A 24,090-nucleotide genomic window follows, 5' to 3' on the forward strand; every position below is an offset into this window, starting at 1 on the left:
ATATATATATATATATATATATATATATATATATATATATATATATATATATATATATATATATATATATATATATATTAAATATAGTATAGTATAGTATAGTAGTAGTACACCACAAGTATAACAGAATACAAATGTGTATTTATTCTTCAATATCTTGGCCTCTATGTACAGTATAATGGTTGTTGGATAACTTTAAAAATAATTATCCCATGACAACAGCATTAAAATACAAGTGCTGTTTATGACATCTTACGACTTTCACACTAAATGTGTGCACCAGAGTTGGTGTTGTACATTTCACTATTTATACAGAGGTGTAAGTTTGTACCTGTAAAAAAGTGAGGATACTGTGGAGAAAATAGCTGTACTTGACAAATATCTGTGGGACATGCATGTGAAGTTTTCTCTTTTATATCCAGTTCCTTTGGTACAGATATTAGTCAGGAGAATCTGTGACCTTATAAGACAATAAAAAGCTGTTTCAGCATGGCATGTACTAAAGTCATCATAATGCCTCCCTTGTGGACATTCAGAGACACTACACTACACCACAGTGTACAGTCACCTTTAAAACAGCTTTGAACACGCTAGCACAGTTTGCATCCAGATGTTTATGACTTTCTTTCTTCAGCAGAACACAAAGATTTTTAGAAGAATATCTCAGCTCTGTAGGTCCATATCTTTAGAAGCGATATAATAGTTGTGGGTGAGAAACAGATACAAATGTAAGTCATTTTTTTACTCTAAATCTCCACTTTCACTTTTACATCTGAAAGTCATATGTGGTGCCTGTTTAGTTTCACTTTCACATCTGAAAGTGACAGTTAAACTGGAGATTTATAGTAAAAATTATGTAAATATTGTTCTGTTTCTCACCCACACTTATTATATCACTTCTGAAAACATGGATTTAAACACTGGAGTCTTATGGATTACTTCTATGTTTCCTTTACGTGATTTTAGGAGCAACAAAGGTCTGATCACCATTCACTTGCATTGTATGAACCTACAGAGCTGATATATTCTTCTAAAAATCTTATCATACACTTCTGAGATGGCATGACTTTTCTTTTTTGGGTGAACTATCCCTTTAACTATGGACGTTACACTGAAGTTTGAAAAACAGAAAGTTTCTAATCTAAAAAATAAAATAAAAATAGTAGTAAAACTGCATACAGGAGAGCTACTGAGGTAAAAGAGAGGTGTCAACTGATATCCCAGTAACATCTGTTTCACCTTCAAGGCCAGATGCTGCTACCAGCACTCATACAGCAGGCCATCAGTTTGTGTTAGTCAGCAGGATTTCCCATTCCCACATGCCAACCAAACTTTTTGAATAGGTCAGCCTCAATATAATTATTTCTAAATGCACACTGGAAAGATTCACTTGAAATCTTAAAACAGATTGAAATATTTTAGGAGCCTTGGCGATATTGAGCAGTGGTTTGAGGTTAAAATTAGGAAGCAACCATTATGAAACAGACGATGGTGGAAAAATGTGTTAGCACATTTTGGGCAAAAAAAATATTAATTTGAATCAAACCCAAGTTCCAATGCAAGTTGTTTTCAAGAACATTTTGTTAGACAGATGCCTGTAGTAAAAAGTCATGGTGTTTGCATGACTCTTTTTTTTTTATTTTTTTTATTTTTTTTTTTACAGAGCCATTAAAGCTGAAGTGTGTAATTTCTGCACCACTATATAATAAATGTTTTCAAAAAGGTTTCATGATCACTATATATAAAGCATACATACTGTATATCCTGCATATAAAGCTAGGATAAGAGATGGTGTTTTTACAAAAAATGTAAACACTTCAGCTGAGACAAAGGATGTAACTGTATCTGAACAACACTCGATTATTGCCCTATGAAATATTGTACTTCTATTGAGCAGTTAATGTAATTGTCTGCTGTGGTAATAAATAAATAGTAATTGTTAAGGTTGACCTAGAGTAGGTAGCATTATAGTCTTCCAACAAAACAAGCAGAGAGGACTGTGTAGTAAAATGTTAATGTTGCGACAAAAAAAGGACCTCATTAGACAGAAAGTGGAGGCTAAATGTTAGCTGACCTGTTTCAAACACAAAGGCATCCTCAGGGTGTGTCAGAGTGCATATAAGCATGCGTGCATGCACGTGTGCACAATCACTCTCTCTTTCACACACACGTACACGTACACCTACACACACACACACATGACAAAAAAAAAAAGGCATACAACCAGTGTTAAGTGCCATGACTGTAGGGCATCTACATAGCAACTGTGGAACAATCTCATTTACATGCAGGCTATATAACATTATCAAAAGGTTGACTAAGGTAATGCTACCACTAGTCTAACACTAAGTCAGGAGTCATCTCTAGTAGAGATGTTTTTTTGTTTTTTTTACCATTTTGTAACATTGAAATATGATGTAATTTTGCAAATGCTACATTGTATGAGGTTGCATTTCATACAGAATTTACATTGTAGATGGTTTTAGCTAGCTGACAGTCTTAGGGGCTGTTTAGACTGAACGCATTACGTTCTACCTAAGTTTAATGATGCAAAGCTCAAATATTTAGTAGTGAATAAATTATGACTTAGTGCCCATTTACACCGCAACTAGATTAAGTTGTAACTTACATATAGCGTATAGCTCCTGGACCCTTGGCTTATACAGTGTATGTTGACCACTAGGGCCCCGGACCCCTGGCATGTACTGTGTGAGCTCATCACAAGGTACACAGAGGCCTTTGGAAAATACAGCACATGCGGACCACTAAGGTTCCCAGGCCTTTCCGTGAAAACAGTACGAGCTGATTGCTAGTGCCCTGTGATGATGCACAATAAGGGGATCATCTGGGCCTGAACCTTTGGTACATTTAGGACAGGTTGTTCAGAAAAGGTCAGTATGTAGCAAGAGGGGGACTCTCACGTCCTAGGCTACATTTTGCAGCCATCTATTGTTAGCCAACCAAAACACAACAATCAACTATGCTTAACACAGTTTAAGGGGCTTTTCACTGTTAGTGGGGGTGGGAGGATGGCTGGGGTGTCCATGATCCAATGGGAGCAGACAGAAGCAAAATCCTTTGTGCTTTTAATTATAAATTATGAGTACAACTTTAAATACTAATAATAACTGTAATAATAATTATGATTACAATATTAAAAAATATTTAAATTTAATATCAAATATTGTTAAATACTGTTAAATGGGCCAATTGTTTATTTCTTTTGTCCAGATTTATAAAATGATTAAAAAAAGATATAAAATATTCAATTTGCACAAAACAATTATGTGAAAACACCTCTCCTATGATGAACAAGTCATTTTAATATTTTTTTAAATATTTTTATAATTATAATATTTATCATTTTTATACTTTTTTTCTGGGAGGAAAAATATACTTTGGTGTAACCAAAGACAGTAAAAAAATTAAATTATAATCGAAGTCTCACCAAAAGCTGAAATAATAATAAGAAAAAGTATATATATGTTGGCTTGAGTAGTGCAGAATAATCTCACATGTCACTGATTCTTGAGATAAGGGACAAAACACATCCTACATAAAAAAAAAAGTCCTCTGTGTTAATAAATTAATAATTCATAATATTAAAAATACTCAAAAGTTAAATCTAAAGGAAATATGCATATTCAGGGAATTCATTACTTATATTTTTATATTCATGCTCATGGTGGATGCAACAGTAGGACACGTGGTCTGGAAAGTTTTATATTTTTTTATATTTTAAACAATGTTTAAGTCTCTGCGGTCACGGCTTCAAAATGTCAACACTGTGATAATTTCTGTTAAGAATTGAGGAATAATTCTGGCATTTTTGTTTATGTTAAAGAGGCAGCTTTAACTGCAGGGGGAAAAAATGGCTCCAGTGTACAACACATGGGTAAGATGGAAAAATATTCCATTTTGTCAACTCCGTCAAAATTTTCAGAATAGTGTGAAAACAAAGAAATATGTATAGAATGTATTTTATCACTTAACTCCTTTATTGAACACCATTATTAGACAATTAAAGACTTCATATTCTTGTTGGATGGATCAAATTCAAATAACACGCTTTTTAGTATGTCTGACAGAGTTGACACTAATTACAGTAAGATGTAAGTTATAAAGTGCATACAGTAAATGTCAGTTTTCAGAAAAAAGAGTTTTTACACAAACCTGTTCCCTTACACGGTTAGTTATTGGAGACCTTTGTCTACAAATATATACATTTCAAATTATTTTGGAATTAAAAAATAAAAACTAAGATTTAAAATATGTATTGTCCCTTATCTCAAGAATCAGTGGTATTATTTCTTAAAAAAAAAAAAAAGAAGTGAAACAATTTTTGTTTTAAAATATGATTAATATTAAAAAAACTTCTGTCCTCCAAATCAAAGTTATGAAGTCAAAAGTCAAAAAACATGCAGGAAGCCGTTTTGCTGTCATGTAACAAAAAACAAACACAGGAGACCTATTTAGTCTTCCCCTTTTCATGAATGTGTAAAGTTTAAATTACTTTATTATTATTTTGTCATATAATTTAAGATCAATATTTTGACATATTTATGAAAAGGCACGTATTGCTCATTTTGACTAGTCAAAATTATTTTTTGTGGTAATCAACATTATGCCGCAAATGCTGTTGATTGAGCTTAATTTTTATTAAACCCAGAATATTCCTTTAAAAATGTTTTCATTATCAGTATCAAGAGTGGAAAAATAGCATCCATGCCTCTGAATCAATAGGCTTTTCCATAATCCTCTGACCAGTGAAGCTAATAAAACACTCTCAGATCAGAGTTAACAGGAAAGGACATCTTCATATGTAGTTTCCTCACTTATGCAGTTGTATATATATTTCTCATAACAAAAGATAGTCAGTGCATGATCCATATGTCAATTAAATCCACATGGTGGTTTTGGGAAAGCATTCCGAAGTCTGATTTAATATGAGTTTTGTGGTGTACCCGCAATCTATCCTGTGGTGTGTAATTGAGTCAAATGTATCATGTTATTCTCTGCTGCTTACTCCTGTATCTCCGACTCACTCTGAATACACAGTGCTCGAGCTCTGATGAACAAAGACGGCAGCTGAAGAAATCCACTCTGCATTCACTACCCACCTCCCAAAACCTCCCTCCCGTCCTCTCCGTGGACAACACCACCACCACTGCCATCAGAATGCAGAAGCTGCCTGCGGGGGCCACACACCACGCGCTTCTTCAAAATACATTATACAATCTGACACCAGTGTGAAGAGTTGATCCTATAGAACAGTTTGAAGGATTCTCATTTAATAGACCTTAGTCAGAGAAGACACCTTATACGATAAATCGAAAATGAGCCTGTGAGGGATACACGTACAGTTCAGTCATGACATGTAATGCCGTACTGTCTTAAGGTTCTAATCTAATGTTTGGATGGACACTGACACATATAATATCAATGTACTGACTAAATCTAATACGTCAACTTTTTTACATATTTCCAATTTCTCCTGCAAACTCAAATTTAGGGTCAACTACATAATAATGGTTCATTTTAACTGAAAGTTTGAACTATGGTCCCAGGACAAGGGTATTTTTCTTAAATGTCAAATGTAAAAGTGTCCATACAAACATATAAAAATGTACTGTATGTGTGCTAGAATCACACTTTATATACTGAAACTCAGAGATCTCATTGAAATGTGTGGAAATACATATTTTCAATGTTTCACTTGCTGAATGAACAACACCTAGGTACACAACCGTACGACTTATGACATACTAAATAAACATAGTTTGATAACCCTGCTGTCTTGCTTTATTTTGCATCAGATTAACTATGGCGTCTACCCTGACTATCGTTAGAAACGTATGGTGAAAGTAGAGTCACAAAGACTTCCGCTAAGACTGCCAAGTCAGCTGCTGATCTTGGAACAGCACACTGGAAGGATGTGGAAAGGGCAGATAAGAGCTCGCATGGTCCACATGAATCTGAGGACATGCTGAGTGGCTGACTGCAGAAGAGTGTGTGGCTATAACTGACGACATCACACTCCTGCTGCAGAGCAAACACATGGACCTCGAGTGAGATGCGCTGTGGGTTCTGCTGCTGAAGATGAGGAGTCAATTAAGAGCATTCATATGTTGGCTTGACCTTGTTAAGAAAGAGCTCTTAAATGGATAGTTTACCCCAAAATAAAAACTCTATCAATGCTGACTCAATGCTGCCATTCCAAACCTGTTTGACTTGCTTTCTTTCACAGAACACCAAAGAAGAAGTTAAGCACAATGTCTGAGATGCCCTTTTCCATACAATGAAAGTGCATGGGGATTAGAGGCTGTCAAGCTCCAAATATTGACAAAAAAAAAATCACTATAAAGGCATCATAAAGGTAGTCCATATGACTTGTTTACTGCATTCCAAATCTTTTGACGCCATGCAATAGCTTTGTGGGAGGAACAGACTTAATTTTAAGCTGTTATTCAATTAAAATCGTGCTTCACAGCCGTGGTCACCATTCACTTTCATTGTATGGAAAAGAGCAGCTCGGACATACACTACAAACATCTCTATTTGTGTTCCACGGAAGATAGAGTTTTGAAAGACATGAATGATGACTGAACTGTCACTTGTGGGTGAACTATCCTTTTTAAAGGGGACGCGTGTTATTTTTTCAATGTCAAAGTACATTATCTACAACGTAATCACATGGGAGGTTGGCATGTTGTTTCCGATACTTCCTGGACCCTACGATCGGCCACATTATGCCGACTCACTGACAAGAGGCATATCCTATCAGACATGTTTGCATCGGCTCCAGCATGTGTACCTTCCCCAGTGACATGGAACAGAATGGACAAGTCTCAAAACGTGTTTTTAAAAGTTATTTTAATGTGACATGGCATCTTAACAATTCTGCACTCATGGCATGAGACGCTGATAAAGCAACTAAATACGAAGTTCAAAGACGTCTGTCTAGCACATGTTTACATGGAAAAACAATACCAAAACAGTGTAGACCTATGCAAAAACATGTTCTGTGCAAACGACCTCTAAGGCATTGAAGTAATAATGTAGGGACGGTCATATCTCACACTCTGAACACAAAAAAGTAAACAAAAGAAAAAAAGGAACAACATTTTGTTTGCAAAAGCCAAAGCAAGACGTTGGTTATGACATAATTAATGTATTTAGAGCATAAACGCACTAACACAAGAGGAATACACTCTCCTGTGCACAGTGCTCACAGCAGCACATTAAAGTCAACATCATTATGAAACAGGTAGGATGTAGCGTGCACACTCACTGTGGCTGGCTCATGGTGTTATAAGCAGCAATAGCTGAAGACCTTTTCTTTCACTTCTCTCAAACGTGAGCTCTGGTTTGTGCTAGACAGAGGCGACTTCGCTCATACCAAACCTGTGAAGAAAACAGATCAATTCAGATATCTGAATTTAAAATAAGAGCTTTATTGACGACTGCTTGTGAGTTTAAATAAAAATGTACCATGGTACTGTAATATAATGTGATAATCATGTGTGAATATTGTGTTTATGAATCTATGAACATCTAGTTCGGTCGTAGCACAGTTATTGATGTGGAAGGACACAATTGACACTTATGCAATAAAAACTATGAAGGGAGTGTTTTCTGTGTAAAACTGTATCCAATTTTACAACTTTGTTGCCATGACGACAAACCCCTATAAAACTCTATGTAAACAACTTTACAGCTCAAATAACAAAAGTTTTAACAGAATTAATGTAAGTGCTTTTCAAAATTGTAAGCTTCACATTTCTGCCTTTAAAACCCTCCAAAATTTGTCCCCATTCACTTCCATTGTAATTGCCTCACTGTAACCTCCATTTTTGCTTTTTAAAAGAAAAGGAGGGGCAAGTCAAAATTATATTTTGTGGTAATCAACACTATTCCACAAATGCCATCGATTGATCTTAACTTGTATTAAACGCGGAATATTCCTTCAAGTGTGGCTTAGATGTCTAAATAGTTTTTGGTGGCACTGTTTATGCCATTCACCAATTCACCTGGTGCATAGAGTAAATACTATGTATCCAATTTAACAGATTATTTATTTTGAAAAGAGAGGGCTTAAATCAATATAAATAAAACCAAAAGGGCCTATAACAATCAAACACTGAGAGAGAAAAGATAATGCATTGATAATGACCCTTTTCAAAGGGTCTCCCAAATACATGAAGACATGTTCTTCAAGGGCAGCCCTTTGAATTCCCACAATTCCTGTTGTCCTGCATAAGGTATGCATGTGTGAGCTGAGTGCATAGTGCTCCATTTACATTTAATAACAACCCTGACTCAAGTTGAAAAAAGGAGGTATTATTGTACAAACAGTATGATTTTCAGCAGGGTAAGCATTACATTACATGCCTTTTTTTCGTGTCAAGATGCGATGAAGTTGTCAGTCTCGATACAGATGGGCATCAATAAACAGAATGGTCTGTAGAGCTCATTTACCAATGGCTTCAATCACTGAAGCATCGTGATGAAACTTCATTTACCCAGACTGGAGTGATGTTGGCTCGCCGCTTGACAAACACTAGTGTTTCAAACTCTAGAGTTTTTCGAAGAGGTATTACCTCAGGCTGGGGGATGAGGTGAAACAAGTACAGAAGACAAATCATATTAAGCCAAATAAGGCATACCATACACAGGTCAGTCAGACAGCAAGTCTGAATAGAGTGGAAGTGGAACAAGGAAGGAGAGACAGAAGGATGGGCGAAGAGAGCTATTTGCCATAATTAATGACTCATGATAATGAAAAAACACTTTATAATACCTATTTTAAATAATATTAACATATATTCTTACAGTATATAATGCAATGCTTAACAAATCATTAACTGATGTACTTTTCTATAGTTTAAAATGTCATTAAACTTGCTTCATTTGGTGAAGACTGGGGCTAGTTGTCACAGTCTGACGCCAGTCAATATTTCTCAGGGAAGGATTTTTTTTTAAGATACATTTCTGAACAGACACATGACTTAAAATTTAAAATAAAATTAAACACTTTACAATAAGGATCTTTTCGTTAACATCCGTTAATGCTTTAGAATTCATGAGTTAATAATAAGTAATGACTTTTTACAGCATTTATTAATCATGCCTAATGTTATCACAACTATTGTCATTGTTTGTTCATGATAGTTCATATTGCATTAACTAATGTTAATGAATGCAATTTGTAATGTAAAAAAGTATTTGTATATGTAGAAATTAACGTTAATAAATGCTGTAAAAGTATTGTTCATTGTTAGTTCATGTTAACTAATGTGTTAACTAATGTTAACAAATAAAACAAAACAGCTTTTGAACATTTTCAGTGTTATTGGCCAGGATATTTGTGCATGACAGGAGTAATTTTTCCAACAATTGTTAGAATTGTAGAATCAGCTCACTTCATTATGAGATACTATTCTTCTCACCACAATTGTATAGATTGTTACCGTAGACTTTGTCAGTTTGAACCAGTCTGTCCATTCTCTGTTGACCTCTCTCATCAACAAGGCATTTCCATCTGCAGAACTGCTGCTCACTGGATGTTTTTTTGTTTTTGGCACCATTCGGAGTAAATTCTAGAGACTGTTGTGTGTGAAAATCCCAGGAGATCAGCAGTTACAGAAATACTCAAACCAGCCCGTCTGGCACCAACAATCATCCATGCAATTATCTAATCAGCCAATCATGTGGCAGCAGTGCAGTGCATAAAATCATTCAGATACGGGTCAGGAGCTTCAGTTAATGTTCACATTAACCATCAGAACAGTGAAAAAATTGGATTTCAATGATTTGGACCATGGCATGACTGTTGGTACCAGATAGGCTTGTTTGAGTATTTCTGTAACTGCTGATCGCCTGGGATTTTCACACACAACAGTCTCTAGAATTTACTCCAGACTGGTTTGAAATAACAACGTCTACGGTAACTCAGATAACCGCTCTGTACAATTGTGGTGAGAAGAATAGCTGGCGCTGTCATGGCTGCACGAGTGGGACCTACACAATATTAGGCAGGTGGTTTTAATGTTGTGGCTGATCGGTGTGTATATATATATATATATATATATATATATATATATATATATATATATATATATATATATCTTCTAGAATCCGAACAATGCAAATAACATATATCCAAGGCACTATTAGGGGTTAATTATTTAATGTAAATCAAGCATGCCTAAACTTACATAAATGCTCATTTTGATTTGTTGTGTTGACCACGTGTTCAAAGAGCTACTATGGACCTATAAGGGAAAATAATATCAAAGTTTTGTGGGTGCCACTATCACAGGCAAATCAGGTCCCCTTATACAATCACTTTAAAAGTTTAGTATTAAACTCAGATCGAACCACACATTAATAACATATTCACGCAAACACAAAAGCATATACATGTTTCACCGAGGATTGACTCTAAGAAACATGGCGATGGAACCATTTCTTGTTATTTTGAATCTTAAAACAAGATTGCATTACCTTAAACTGCTCAGGGGATGACCATAAATGTCCCCATTAACACAATATTGGACGAGCATTGCAATGCAGGCTACAAATACATTTGAAAATGGAAGACATGTCACGCTTTCACACGCCTAGAAGAGCTATTGGTTGAAGTCGGGTGTTCTGGTTAAAGGGATCAGCTACTTAGAACATGAAACGGGATGCATCACCATGACAGCTTGGGATTTGCACTCATTTTTGTGATGCAATTACCAAAATATCACGACAAACACTAATTGAGCCAATAATGGATACATTAATTGTGGGAGAAGCATAAATGCAAGCAGTGCTCAGTGATGAAGCGCTCGTCACCAAAGGCTATAACCTACCGTTATCGATTTACATCGTTGAAACTTTAATCGTGTGTCCCTTGCCCTCGTGGTTATGATAATGTCTCCCTTGCCAATAATGAAAAGGGTCTTGATGCGTGGAAGCTCCAACCCGAGTAGCCAAGCATCCGTTCTGCTGCTTCTTTCGCGAATAAAGGGGACTACGAGCAAGAACGAGCGGTAACACAAGCATCATCGCTCAGAGAGATTATATTAGGAGTCTGTCACTATCCAAACACCCAAAGAAAAGCATCGCATCTGAGACTGGAGGGGTGCATTGTGCATATACACCGCGCCTGCTCAGCTTACATAGGGCTTCCCCTTTCAAATCACGCCAGGCGCTCCATCTCCATATGATTCTATGTAGTTTAGCGCGCAGGGAGCTATCCAGGTGCTGAAACCCGCGATTCGATTCGCAAGCGCCGGAAATGTGCTCATAGAATCAGCGGCTGAATGTCGAACACTGACAACTCGCGTTTGGGTCCGTTATGTCGAAGGGGAGGGGGCTCGATTCATTACGTCGAGAAAACGCTTTACTATTGGTTTTCTGTCCGAGCGTTGGGGAAATGTTCCTTGGGGTAACCTCGAGTACACGCGTCTATCTAAACACCTTATTGCCCACTGAAGTGTGAGAAGTCTCTGTGGCTGCGGTCATTTCCCCGCGTGCTTCCACAACAATGTCCTATATTCTGGATGACGACTGGTGTTAGTGTTTGTTATTCAAAGACACATCATTCAATTGTGTAGAATACGACCAAAAGCTGTCATGATTCATGACTGAGCGTATTTCCATGGCAGAGGTGACATTGAGATGTACACAGAGAAATGTGTTTAAAACATGACTATTGATCGTGTATGAGTGTCAGAGAAAGCGGAAGACGGAGAGAAATTATCAGTTTCTACTTAAAGGGATAGTTCACCCAAAAAGAAAAATTCTCTCGTCATTTACTCACCCTCATGCCATCCTAGATTTGAATGACTTTCTTTCTTCTGCAGAACACAACCCATATTTTAAGAAGAATATTTCAGCTCTGTTGGTCCATTCTATGCAAGTGAATGATGACCAAAACTTTGAAACTCCAAAAGCACATAAAGGCAGCATAAAAGTAATCCATACGACTCCAGTGGTTAAACCCATGTCTTCTGAAGCGATTTGATAGGTGTGGGTGAGAATATACACCAATCAGTCACAACATTAAAACCACCTGCCTAATATTGTGTAGGTCCCCCTTGTGCCGCCAAAACAGCGCCAACCTGCATCTCAGAACAGCATTCTGAGATACTATTCTTCTCACCACAATTGTACAGAGTGGTTATCTGAGTTACCGTAGACTTTGCCAGTTCGAACCAGTCTGGCCATTCTCCGTTGACCTCTCTCATCAACAAGGCGTTTCCGTCCACAGAACTGCCACTCAGTGGATGTTTTTTGTTTTTGGCACCATTCGGAGTAAATTCTAGAGACTGTTGTGTGTGAAAATCCCAGGAGATCAGCAGTTACAGAAATACTCAAACAAGCCCGTCTGGCACCAACAATCATCCATGCGATTATCTAATCAGCCAATCATGTGGCAGCAGTGCAGTGCATATAATCATGAGGATACGGGTCAGGAGCTTCAGTTAATGTTCACATCAATCATCAGAATGGGGAAAAAAATGTGATCTCAGTGATTTGGACCGTGGTTGTTGTTGGTTGGTTTGAGTTTTTCTGTAACTGCTGAGGATTCCTGGGATTTTCACGCAAAACAAATGATAAGTTTCCTGCTGAACAAATTTCAAAGTGTTTTCAGAATGAAAGCATATGCTTTAGGTGTATGAAGTAGGGGTGTGACGAGATCTCGTGCCACGAGATCTCGCGATATTAAAATTTGACGATATTTCTCGTTGAGGTGAAAAGCTGTCTCACTATATCAGCAAGTGTGAGGGTGAAATTAGCATAGAAGATGCCCCCGCCACTTTTACATCGTTTGTGTGGCAGCATTTTAGGTACCCGGTGGAAACAATAAACGGCGACAGAGTGACAGACAAGACACGAACAAAGGCTGTCTCGTTTGTCTTTCTTTTTCTTATTTTTTATCTATTTTCAATGCCTAAACAATTACAATTGTTTACCTTTTTTGCATTCCCAATAAAAAATAAAATAAAATTAAATTAAAAAAATGAAACAAGACAGCCTCGATGACGTATGCGACCAACAAATGAAACCTCCGGAGGACGCCACCTTCCAAACGTGACACAGCCAATATGTAATCACTGTAAGAAAATAGTGCCGTACACCGCGGCTAACACAAGCACTATGCAAAGACACCTACAGAACCACTGCAGCTCTCAACTAAAATCAACCAGGTCTGAAGAGACTCATGTGAAATCATACAGGAGAGAAGCCAGTCAGTTGAGCTTGTGGCAAAACCTTTTACAGTGCTTGCATACTGTTCTGTCTTTTACTGTATATGATAATTCATACTCAGAAAGTAGAACTGAAGTGACATTCATTACAAGATGATTAATTAAAACATTTCAAAATGCACCTGCATTGTTTTGCATTTTGTGACTTTCAGTCGAATAAAAGACTATTTTTCCAGTCATATATACTACCGGTCAAAAGTTTTGAAACACTTGCCTGAAATGTTTCACATGATCTTAAAAATCTTTTGATCTGAAGGCGTATGCTTAAATGTTTGAACTTAGTTTTGTAGACAAAAATATAATTGTGCCACCATATTCATTTATTTCATTATAAAACTAAAATGTAATAAAAAAAAAAAAAAGTTTTTGAAATGGATGACTTGGACCAAATAATAAAGAAAAGCAGCCAATAAGTGCCCAACATAGATGGGAACTCCTTCAATACTGTTTAAAAAGCATCCCAGGGTGATACCTCAAGAAGTTGGTTGAGAAAATGTCAAGAGTACATGTCTGCAAATTCTAGGCAAAGGGTGACTACTTTGATGATGCTAAAATATAACACAGTTTTGATTTATTTTAGATTTTGTTTAGTCACAACATAATTCCCATAGTTCCACTTATGTTATTCCATAGTTTTGATGACTTTACTATTATTCTAAAATGAGTAAAAATGAGTAAGTGTTTCAAAACGTTTGACCGGTAGTGTATATAGTGTTAAAATATCGTCTCGTCTTGTTCTCATGAACCCAGTATCATGTATTGTCTCGTCTCGTGAGCTAAGTGTATCGTCACACCCCTAGTATGAAGACAAAACTGTCCTTCAACACACGTTCTGACATTTCAGTTATTTGTTGCTTTTCCCCTCCACTCAAACAAACACCAAAGAAAGTGAAAGCTGTGTTAGTCATTACAACCAGAGTTATTATTATTTCAAATATTAATTTAGTTTTTATTTCTACTTCATTTTCAATTTGTCCATTCAATTTAGTTTACTTTTATCTAAAATTATGGGTGAAATACATTTAATGTAATTAAATCCATTTACTGTGTTTAATACATTTAATAAATGGTAATATTAAAACATTTAATAATGCCTATAAAATTAAATACAACAACATAAAATAAAAACAGAAAAGATCAGATACCATAATTTTTTTTTTATTTATATACTACAGTACTACACTTCACACTTTTCAGTCCTCCTGCTGTGTCCAGGTGTAGCCTACTTCCCTTAAGTCAAGATACAAAACTTGGGTTGACGTTTATTTTCACATTATATTTAGTATGGATAATAGGTGAATACAGACATCTCCAATCACTCGTGTTCTTCATTGTATTTTCTGACTTTATTGCCATTGAAACGTAAGTGCCAGCTTTACAGGTAACACACAGAGGTTGCGCTACAAATATGTGATGGACTGAGTTGTACAATTTCCATCATGGTTTATTTCATCCATCATATTAGTTTAAATGTCCCTGATATGTAGTAAATTTGATTTTGTCTCGATATAGTCAGCATTTTCAGTTAGAAATGACTTTGCGTAGTAAGCCTGATAAGTCTGATAAAACATGTTCTATTAATAATTTGCAGAGTTGGGGAACGTACTTTTTAAAGTGTACTTACGTTATTAATATTTCTGGATGAGAGCGGCAGAGCACGTCTGGTGAATGGCGATCTCTTTCCCGTACACACATACAGCATGGGCGTGCGGGCGAGAGTGTTAAAAAAGTACTTTGTAAGAGTATGTGCTGCTGCTCTCAGCCAGAATAATCACACGTAAGGACATATACACGTGAAAACTGATGCGCAGTATCAAATACACAGAATGTATGATAGTACTAACTGCAGAGAGCACATCATTATGAAGACAAAGCCAAATCCCGGACATTTAGAGGCAATTTTGAAGTCCCAGCCAGACGCTTTTTTCAGGTCTGAAATAGAGGACATGTCTGGGGAAAAGAGGACGTATGGTCACCCTATGTTACGTTATTTTTTTATTTGTATGTTTGTTTGTTATTCATTGCATCACAAATGCCATGGAATCAGCCGGACTCTGAAAAAAAATACCAAGTCCGAAAGGCTCGAGTCCGAGTCCGAATTCAAGTACCACAACTTTACGTCATACACATCTGGGATGGCTTGATGGTGAGTAAATGATGAGAGAATGTTTTTGGGTGAACTATTCCTTTAATCTAACCCATAAAAAATGAGTTTTGTTGGTGTAACTTCATTTGTCAGGTTAAGTCAGTTAAAAATAAAAACATTTCTTGAATAAAAACAGTAAATTTAGATGTTACCACATGAAACACACTTTATTTTTAGGTTACTTAAAATCTTCAACTTGTCAACTTGAATACTTACATCGACAAATCTAAGATCAAGTAGAATTACCACTTTTTAAAGTCTACTTCTAGTGTATATCATATATTATAATAATAGGTTTCAACCCTTTTTGTCCAATGAATTTTCATGACTTTTCCAGGAATTTGTGATGGAAATTGTGAAGGAAATTGGAGGAAGGATACAGATTTTTAAAAGTCATTTTGATCAGACTGATTTGCTAATGAATCATTTACACACTTCTATTATTTTTGTGAACCGTTTCAACTAACTCAAAACCAAAAGTGTGATTCACTGATAAATCGGACAACACTATGGCTTGCAAGCCAGTTTTACAGTACTCGAGCATATCTAGTTGAGTAAATATTTTAAAGCAGAGAAAAGCCAGAAATGTTCCACAACTTTTGAGGTTTTATTCATTTCCATGACTTTTCCACACCTGGAAAACACCCTTTTAAATGTCCCTGATATTTCCAGGTTTTCCATGACCGTGAAAACCCTGATATTACTCTATATTATACTATTCGTGTCATAATAATATTGGAATAATGTTATATACTGTATATCATACTATGAGTGTCATCATACTACTATTTTATCACTATAATGCTGTCATTCTATTACTGTCATTAAACTACTTTCATCCTAGCATCACTGTACTACAGGGCATTATATTACATAATTTTGTGTAGTATGCAAACTTCATACAACTGGGCATAATACGTGTCATACACTGTTAAAAGTGGTAACCTGTTTTGAACACATTTCACATACATAATATTATTTTAGGAATACGTGTAACCAAAGTAATGTACTTAAAAGTAATTAACGTAATTGAATATCAGTAACTGTAATCTGATTACAAGAACTGATGTAAAAATGTAACACGTCACATTACGTTTGTGACTAAAAGTAACTTGATTACAGTAACTAATTACTTTGAAATCAGATTACACTCAACACTGTTTTTAAGATGTGCTCTAAAGTATACAGTTTTATGTTTTTATTATAGTATAATAGACTCCATTATAATATAATCATCTGTTAGTGGCACATTATAATAAAATGTGTCTCTTTCAATGCATAATTTATCGAAGTTGCTGTTTCCACATGGCAAACGACCCTTAAGTTGTACCTATTTGGCCTCAACTCCAAACCCATCATGTTCTAACGGTTTTTGGTGACTCAACATGACATTGCCTTTTGTCCCTCATGTGCCCTTTAAACAAAGGATGTAAACAATTAGATTAAAGTCTACAAAGTTCCCACGATTCCACACATACCTTGCGACTCGCACCAAACTTCTCCATTAGCATACCTGACATACCTGAGTCTGACACCAAACCCAGCCAGCCAACACAAGACAGGAAAGCAGTCTCAATGAGAAAGGAGATTTCTGGACCACACCTGCTCATAATGCTACTTAAAGTAACAATAACACCCCCAAACAGTTTCCAAAAAACAAAGCAAAAAAAAAAAAACTTCTGAAGAAAAAAGCTGTATTATTACTGAAGCCTTTATGATGCAACTTTAGACACCAATTCAACTAGCCAAAATTGAACAATTAAGACAAATATGGCGATGTGTTTCTTTAGAAATACTTTCTGCTTTGTGGGAACTTCTGATGTCCTAATTTTGTTGCAAGTTTATGATGCAAAATCTTAGGCAATTCCCTGTAAATGAACCCTGGTCATTGTGTTCTACTAACGCATGTCTGAGCTGATGAGAATTGTTCCATTCACAAATGTGGAAAAACAGCAATCACAACATTTCTGTGTGCAAAGGGATCCACCCACCACGCTTATGTGGCTCTGAGCTCCAGTGACGCCGAGCTCAAAACTTATTTGAGGAAGACAAGGAGACTTGCCTGTGCTGGATTTTACCTGGAAGGTAAGTCTTTCTCATACACTGACATTTCCCTGAAACACAGCATGCAGGTTTTTTTCAGGTACGTTTTAGCATGAAATGGCACTTTCCAAAACTAAAATATAAATTATGAGAGTTCCAAAAAAGTTTACTTTTTAGATGCAACATAAATGGAAGTTAAATTCCTAAACCTGTAAACGGGCAAGTCTTTAGACAGATAAATCATGGCAGAACAATGCTATTTTCCTTTGCATTTGTACTGAGTTCTAAATCTGTCAAAATAAAGCTACCTGCATAGATAAATCTGCCTAAATGTTGTGATGTAAATACAATATACTGAAAATATCTTTAAACTACAGAGCCAACATTGTTGAGGATTCAAAATAGAGATATTGTCACTCTTAGACTTAATATAACTGGGTAGTTAACATGACATATCAATCAGTGACAGACAGCAGTGTCCTACAGTATGGCTGTAGGCTTTTCTTCATCGAAACTATTTGAAACATTTTTCAATTTTTTCTAAATATAATGTGAAAAGAACCATACATTTCTTAATCAGATTAAGGAAAACTTTTCAATGCGATAAAATAATTTAGTTAATCAAAAACTAATGAATTTGATCAAGTCTTGTTATACAAACTTAAATTAGTTTTGTCACATCTACTAGATAAAAATTTGTCAAAGTCATCATTTTAATTACATTGAGGCAACTTCATTTATCTCACTTCCGTTTTTTCATTTTTTTTTTTTTTTTGTCAAAAATTTGTTGTTGTAAGTGTAATGACCTGTGAGCTTGTTGTATGGATAAAGGATGAAATCTTGCCCATAAGTTTCAAATTAAACTTTCTAATCAGGCATCCGGGGTCCTTCACATCCTACACACAATGACGGTAACACTCAACAATCATATTTTTGTGATTCCAGCCAGGTCTCCTAAGCAACCAAATTGGCCCGGTTGCTAGGCAGGGTAGAGTCATATGGGGTAACCTCCTCGTGGTCGCTATAATGTGGTTCTAGCTCTCGGTGGGGCGTGTGGCAAGTTGTGCGTGGATGCCGCGGAGAATAGCGTGAAGCCTCCACACGCATTAGGTCTCTGCAGTAATGCGCTCAACAAGCCACGTGATAAGATGCGTGGATTGACGGTCTCAGACACGGAGGCAACTGAGATTCGTCCTCCACCACTCGGATTGAGGCAAGTTACGACGCCACCACGAGGACTTAGAGCGCATTGGGAATTGTGCATTCCAAATTGGGGAGAAAAGGGGAGAATAAAAAAAAAAAAAACAATTATATTTTTGGAAGTAGATACACTCACATGACACAAAACCCAAAGGGACAACAGACACAACACCAAAAGTGCAAATACTGCAACAAAAAGCAAATATTAATTCACAGTTTTTACTCATGCCGAGGTGCATGCTGGGAACCTGACATCACATTTACATCTGGTTGTGGCTAATGGAAATTATTTAAGCAGTCCTAATGTAAATGGATTAAGTGAACTTCCATTTGACAAATTTCCATTGATTGCACACAACGAAAATAAGTTGTGAATAAAAATTCAAGAGTTGTGTTACATTAGCTCATTTTAAGTAACTAAATTCAACAAGGATACTGCTCATCAGCAGAGGGCAGTCAGTGTGCCTCAGCAAACCTCACAAGCAGCGCAGCCACAGAATAAGAGCCGGTCACACAGGACGCGTTCTTGAAGGCTGGGCGAAGCACAACAGCTCTTAAAGCATCCATCTGTTGTACATGTACATAGACCAAACAAATAAAAATAACGCAGATGGAACGCTTATGTTCAAATACATAGGAATTAACAACATATTGAATTCTATTTCACATTTTTTGTATTGTATAATAAGTGCTTTACTCGTCTACCACAATAATGCAATATATTTACAATATTATATGTATTATTTGTAAAATTATTTGAATTATTATGTATTATTTATATTGAAAATCTTTATTTGTGGGCCTCTCTTCAGCAAATGTTGGTATTTGCGATATAATAAGTAAATAGTTTGGCCCAAACAAAACGGCGCCACATGGCGAAATAGAAGCACCTAAATTTGCTGCCATTGAAAACGTATTTATTTATATATGTTGTCTGTTGCCTACACAATTACTAAATGTAATTAATTCTGTCTGAATTTAGAGATCTCTTGATAAAGGCCAATGATAAATTCAAATATTAGAATATACTGTAAACTTACTGTGTACTTTGATCAACGTATTCTTTGATTATAACATGTCATTTATTCTCAGGTGATCATAATTGACTGCTCCCAGTCATAATCCTGAAAAGTGGAGAAGTTCTCTCAAAAAAGTCCCATGATGGCAGGTAATATAAAAACAATACAAAACATATAGGCCTACATAAAAATACCATCATTGTCTTTTCTTTCTTATACCAAAAGTAAAAGTAAACTTTTAACTTAAAACATGACATTATATTTCTATGGTGTGGCAACACAAATTTAATACAAAAACTAAATAAAATAGACTGCCTCTATGAAAAAATGTGAGCTAGATAAACAGTGTATCTTCTGCTCTATTCATCTACTTTTGTTTGTTTTGTTTTTTCTCGTCTAGAACACGGTGATCCTTGCACTGGATCAGAATCCAACTATTGTATGAATGGAGGAACATGTTTTAAAATTCCCTCTGTGTCTACACCCACCTGTGTGTGAGTGTCTCATGTTTGTATGTATTCTATGTACAGTATGTGCCATGTTCCTGTTATAATCTGAATGGTAGCTATTACTTTGACTAGATATAAACTATAGGCAAGCAAATGATGCAAGACCAATCATTTCTGAGCAATTTTTTCAATGACTGTTAACCCATGGACATTTTTAGAGGATTTATTGAGTACTTTACCCATAAGTTCAAGCAGAGTGACCAGAGGTGTAGACTGTCACATAACCAATGAACAAGTTCCACTAATGTTTGACCACCAGTAATTATCCAAATACTTTTAGCAACTTTTTTTGTGAAATAATTTCCCTTGAAAAGTCTGCATGTGGAATCTTTCTTCTTAAATTAAATGCCACTTGGTTTGTTATCTTGTGATGAAATGCATTGAAATGTATAAATGTTAAAATCTGGCTTAAATGTCTAAATGCTTTTTGGGGCCACTGTACATTTGTACATATGTACATTTGTCACATATATTAATCTAATGATCAGACTCTTAACCCCGTGTCATTTGCCATCCTGTAGATGCAGTGCGAACTACGAGGGCAGCAGATGCGAGCAGTTTCAGCTGCTCAGTTTCTCACACAGCACTGAGGAGAAGGGTATGATCGCCGGTGTGATCATCATCCTCCTCGTCATTATAGTGGTGCTTGGCGTGGTCATCTATTACAGCTGCAAGTGAGCTAACAAATCTATGTCCTTGAAATGCTTTCCAATTGTTACATTATGGTTGTGGGAACGTACAAATGTCCAGTTTTTCATAATGTCTTTATACGTTTTTACCCTTAGAAATCTAGTTTAAAGGGCATATACAAACAATGTTGCACTAAAATCATTTTCCCCTAACATTGTGCAACATGATCACAGGAAACTGACATGTTGCTTCCGAATGTTCATGTACCCTGAAATCAACCCCATTCTGTGGAGTGACTGACCATCACCGTTCACCATTAGACATTTTTGCATCAATCCAAATGTGTTTACCTTTCCCTGTAGTGCTACTTTTAGCAAGTTGCACGAGTAACCTTTGACATTCTTAAAGTAATGTTTCATGTTCAGTACAAGTTAAGCTCTATGGACAGCATCTTGATTACACTTACAATGGATGTTTAAGGGGCAAGGCTTGGCACTGGAATAAACATTACACGCTGTTTCAAAAGTATAGCCACAAGACTTAAACATTATATTCACATGAGACAAGTGTAATAAAGTTGCTACCGCTAACCTTGTCTGTGCAAAGTTACATCCAGTCTTTCAACTCTAGTTATGACCATGTAAAGTCGGTAAACAGAAATTTCTGCATGATACATGGAAGAAACTCCGCCCACAGAAACTTCACTAAAAACGCATAAACAAAAGTTTATCTGCCTACTAAAGTATGATTTAGACAACTTTACAGCTCAAATTTTAAGTAGTTTAACAATAATATAAGCTTCGCATATTACGTCCAAGTATTGACGGCAAAACTGATCAAGCGGTTTTAGGGTCCGATTTCACCGGATGCGTTTTTGTGTCAGTCTGTGCTGTTTTTCAGTTGTTTTTCCTATATAAACAGTTTCTAGATGGATGTCTTTGTGCTGTGTTTCAAAGTTTTTTCAGCAACTTGCGCAGGAGCACTGCGATTTTTTTTAGATGCCGTGTAAAGTTAACAAGAACATCAACTTTTAAAATGCGTCTCAAAACACCTGCATTCTGTTTTATTTGTTGCGCTGCGTCTAGATTTTTAGAGCTCAAGAACATGTTCGGTCTGAATACCCCCTGAAGGCACGGTCGCATTTACTTTCGCATGGCAAATTCTATGGGCAAAATACAGTCACATCAATGGAAATCCACGTGATCGTGACTTCCGGTGGCGAAGAATTTCCCCTCACGGATTTCGTGTGGAGTTCAAGTTTGTTTTTAACTTCAGTCTCACAGAGTATAAAGTGCAGCATTAAAAAGAGGCTGCTTGCCAATTCGTTTTTGCTGGTTTCACATGCGCTTAACATCCACCCACGCCTTCTTCGCCAGTGAAACTGCACTGTGCTAGGGTAAATGTGACCGCAACTTTAGAGTGAAAAACAGCAGTTTTTAAACTAGCATGAAAACAACAGTTCTAAATACTGTGGATAATAAACTCTCTTTACTATCTATTCATTATTCTCAGAATGAAGAAAGCTGCCCAAAGTCAACCAAAACCTGCAGAAGAGTACTGGAGGGTCAAATCAAGAGTATGAGATTTACTGAGGCTGTGTGGATTCGACTTTTGGAACTCACTAGGAAATGTGGCATGTGGACTCGACATTCGCAGTTAAAAGAGGCCTTGATGTTTATGTACAACGCTGCTATGATTGTGGAACACGTACATGTGGCCGTTATCTTGTGACATCACCCCCTTGTGGAGGTCTTGGACAGTGAATGTGTGTTAAAACACAATACTTTGGTTTTGTTGCTCCGAGTGCCAGCTACCAACAAACCATCTATCTTATTTTTATTTTTTTTACTTTATAAATAGTTTAATAGATTAAAGCGTATTGATTTAAATATGTCACAAAACGATGCAGATTCTGCAGAAATTAACATTAGACCAGACATCAGCTATTTAACAAAAAAACATTTCAAAATAGCATCCTCACATACTGTATATAATAAATTTCATTAAATCTATTTAAGGGAGGGTGGGGTGAGGGGGTTGGTTGCTTCATGATATTCAGAAGCAAACAAGTATGTGGTTAACACCTGCCATTTTGTGTGTGGATTTTTGCAGTGTGCCTTTTTTTTTTTTTTTTTTTTTATTGGCTAAAACTTTGATAACATAGGGATGCAATATCCTCTTATCTAATTTTATAATAATCTCTTATCTCTTATATAATAAAATGCAAACTTATTCACTCATATTAACTCCCAATATCTAAAATTAGCATCGGACTACTCTTAACGTCATAGACAGGTTAAATTCATCACACACGGTTAATTACACCATTATTCCTTCTACTAATGTGAACACAAATCTGACAATAAAGTGAGGTTAACTTCAGTGGAATTCCACAAACGCTGGATAATTAAAATACTTGATATTACATCATACCAACTGAGTCATGTTTCAAATAAAGTTTAACTTTGAAGTAAAACACACGTCTTGTTCCTCACAATGTGTGGGGGTGTGTTAATAAGTCAGGTAGGCCTAAATTTAACTATAGACCTTGTTCACGCTAGCGCCATCTTTGATTTTTCATGAGAATAACAATGAGGCTGTGAGGGATAGACTTACAGTCTCTTCAATGGGCTGTACTGCAGTTTAAAGTGTTTTTGGATCATTCCACGGACAAAACATTGATAAAATATCTGTCCAAGAACATTCAGTATACAAAGAACTCCAGACAACATGAGCTGTGGAAAATCAGATATGATCTAGGAGCTTTATACAGCTTTATAACGTTCGTACCATTGAAGAGACTGTAAGTCTATCCCTCACAGCCACGTTGTCATTCTCATTAACAATCAAAACAAAGTCATTAAAAATCTGAACAAAGTCTGTGGTTAAATTTAGGCCTACCTGACACACACCCACACATTGTGAGGAACAAGACGTGTGTTTTACTTCAAAGTTAAACTTTATTTGACGCATGACTCAGTTGGTATGACGGAATTTCAAGTATTTTAATTATCCAGCATTTGTAGAATTCCATTGAAGTTAACGTCACTTTATTGTAACTTTAAAGAGTAACTGTGTAATTAACCGTGTGTGATGAATTTAACCTGTCTATGACGTTAAGAGTAGTCCGTTGCTAATTTTAGATATTGGGAGTTAATATGAGTGAATAAGTTTGCATTTTATTATATAATTAGCAACAATGTGCATTTGACAAAAATAATAATTAAGGAATAAGTGTTATACATTGACGCTTGTTGTTTTTACACACACACACACACACA

General features: G+C 36.1%; 2 protein-coding genes across 7 annotated transcripts in view; one reads left to right on the forward strand and one right to left on the reverse strand.

The window, feature by feature from the left end:
• LOC127437413 (transmembrane protein 266-like) overlaps positions 1–11,344 on the reverse strand; it is a 99,351-nt gene extending 88,007 nt beyond the window's left edge. For 3 of the 6 annotated variants that reach the window (XM_051692300.1, XM_051692296.1, XM_051692294.1), the window contains exons 1-2: positions 10,860–11,344; positions 7,292–7,404 (exon numbers count right to left, since the gene is read on the reverse strand). In XM_051692300.1, the coding sequence (XP_051548260.1) occupies positions 7,292–7,305 (14 nt within the window). In that variant the 5' untranslated portion in view covers positions 7,306–7,404; positions 10,860–11,344. Of the gene's footprint in view, positions 1–7,291; positions 7,405–10,217; positions 10,275–10,859 lie in introns of all 6 variants that reach the window. The other 3 variants (XM_051692298.1, XM_051692295.1, XM_051692299.1) reach the window with 2 other exon arrangements.
• A 6,035-nt stretch (positions 11,345–17,379) lies between these two features.
• On the forward strand, positions 17,380–23,809 carry LOC127437434 (pro-neuregulin-4, membrane-bound isoform-like). Its single transcript, XM_051692352.1, has 5 exons — positions 17,380–17,493; positions 19,744–19,819; positions 20,071–20,164; positions 20,701–20,853; positions 22,322–23,809. The coding sequence occupies exons 2-5, from the start codon at positions 19,810–19,812 to the stop codon at positions 22,389–22,391; spliced, it is 327 nt and encodes a 108-aa protein (XP_051548312.1). The 5' UTR covers positions 17,380–17,493; positions 19,744–19,809; the 3' UTR covers positions 22,392–23,809.
• Positions 23,810–24,090: the final 281 nt, after the last annotated feature.

Source organism: Myxocyprinus asiaticus, chromosome 48 (genome assembly GCF_019703515.2).
Source record: "Myxocyprinus asiaticus isolate MX2 ecotype Aquarium Trade chromosome 48, UBuf_Myxa_2, whole genome shotgun sequence".
Lineage (NCBI taxonomy): Eukaryota > Metazoa > Chordata > Actinopteri > Cypriniformes > Catostomidae > Myxocyprinus > Myxocyprinus asiaticus.

Coding starts and splice junctions, on each gene's coding strand:
- LOC127437434 (XM_051692352.1), top strand. Junction 20,165..20,700: donor GTGTCTACACCCACCTGTGT/GTGAGTGTCTCA, acceptor GCCATCCTGTAG/ATGCAGTGCGAACTACGAGG. Junction 20,854..22,321: donor GTCATCTATTACAGCTGCAA/GTGAGCTAACAA, acceptor CATTATTCTCAG/AATGAAGAAAGCTGCCCAAA.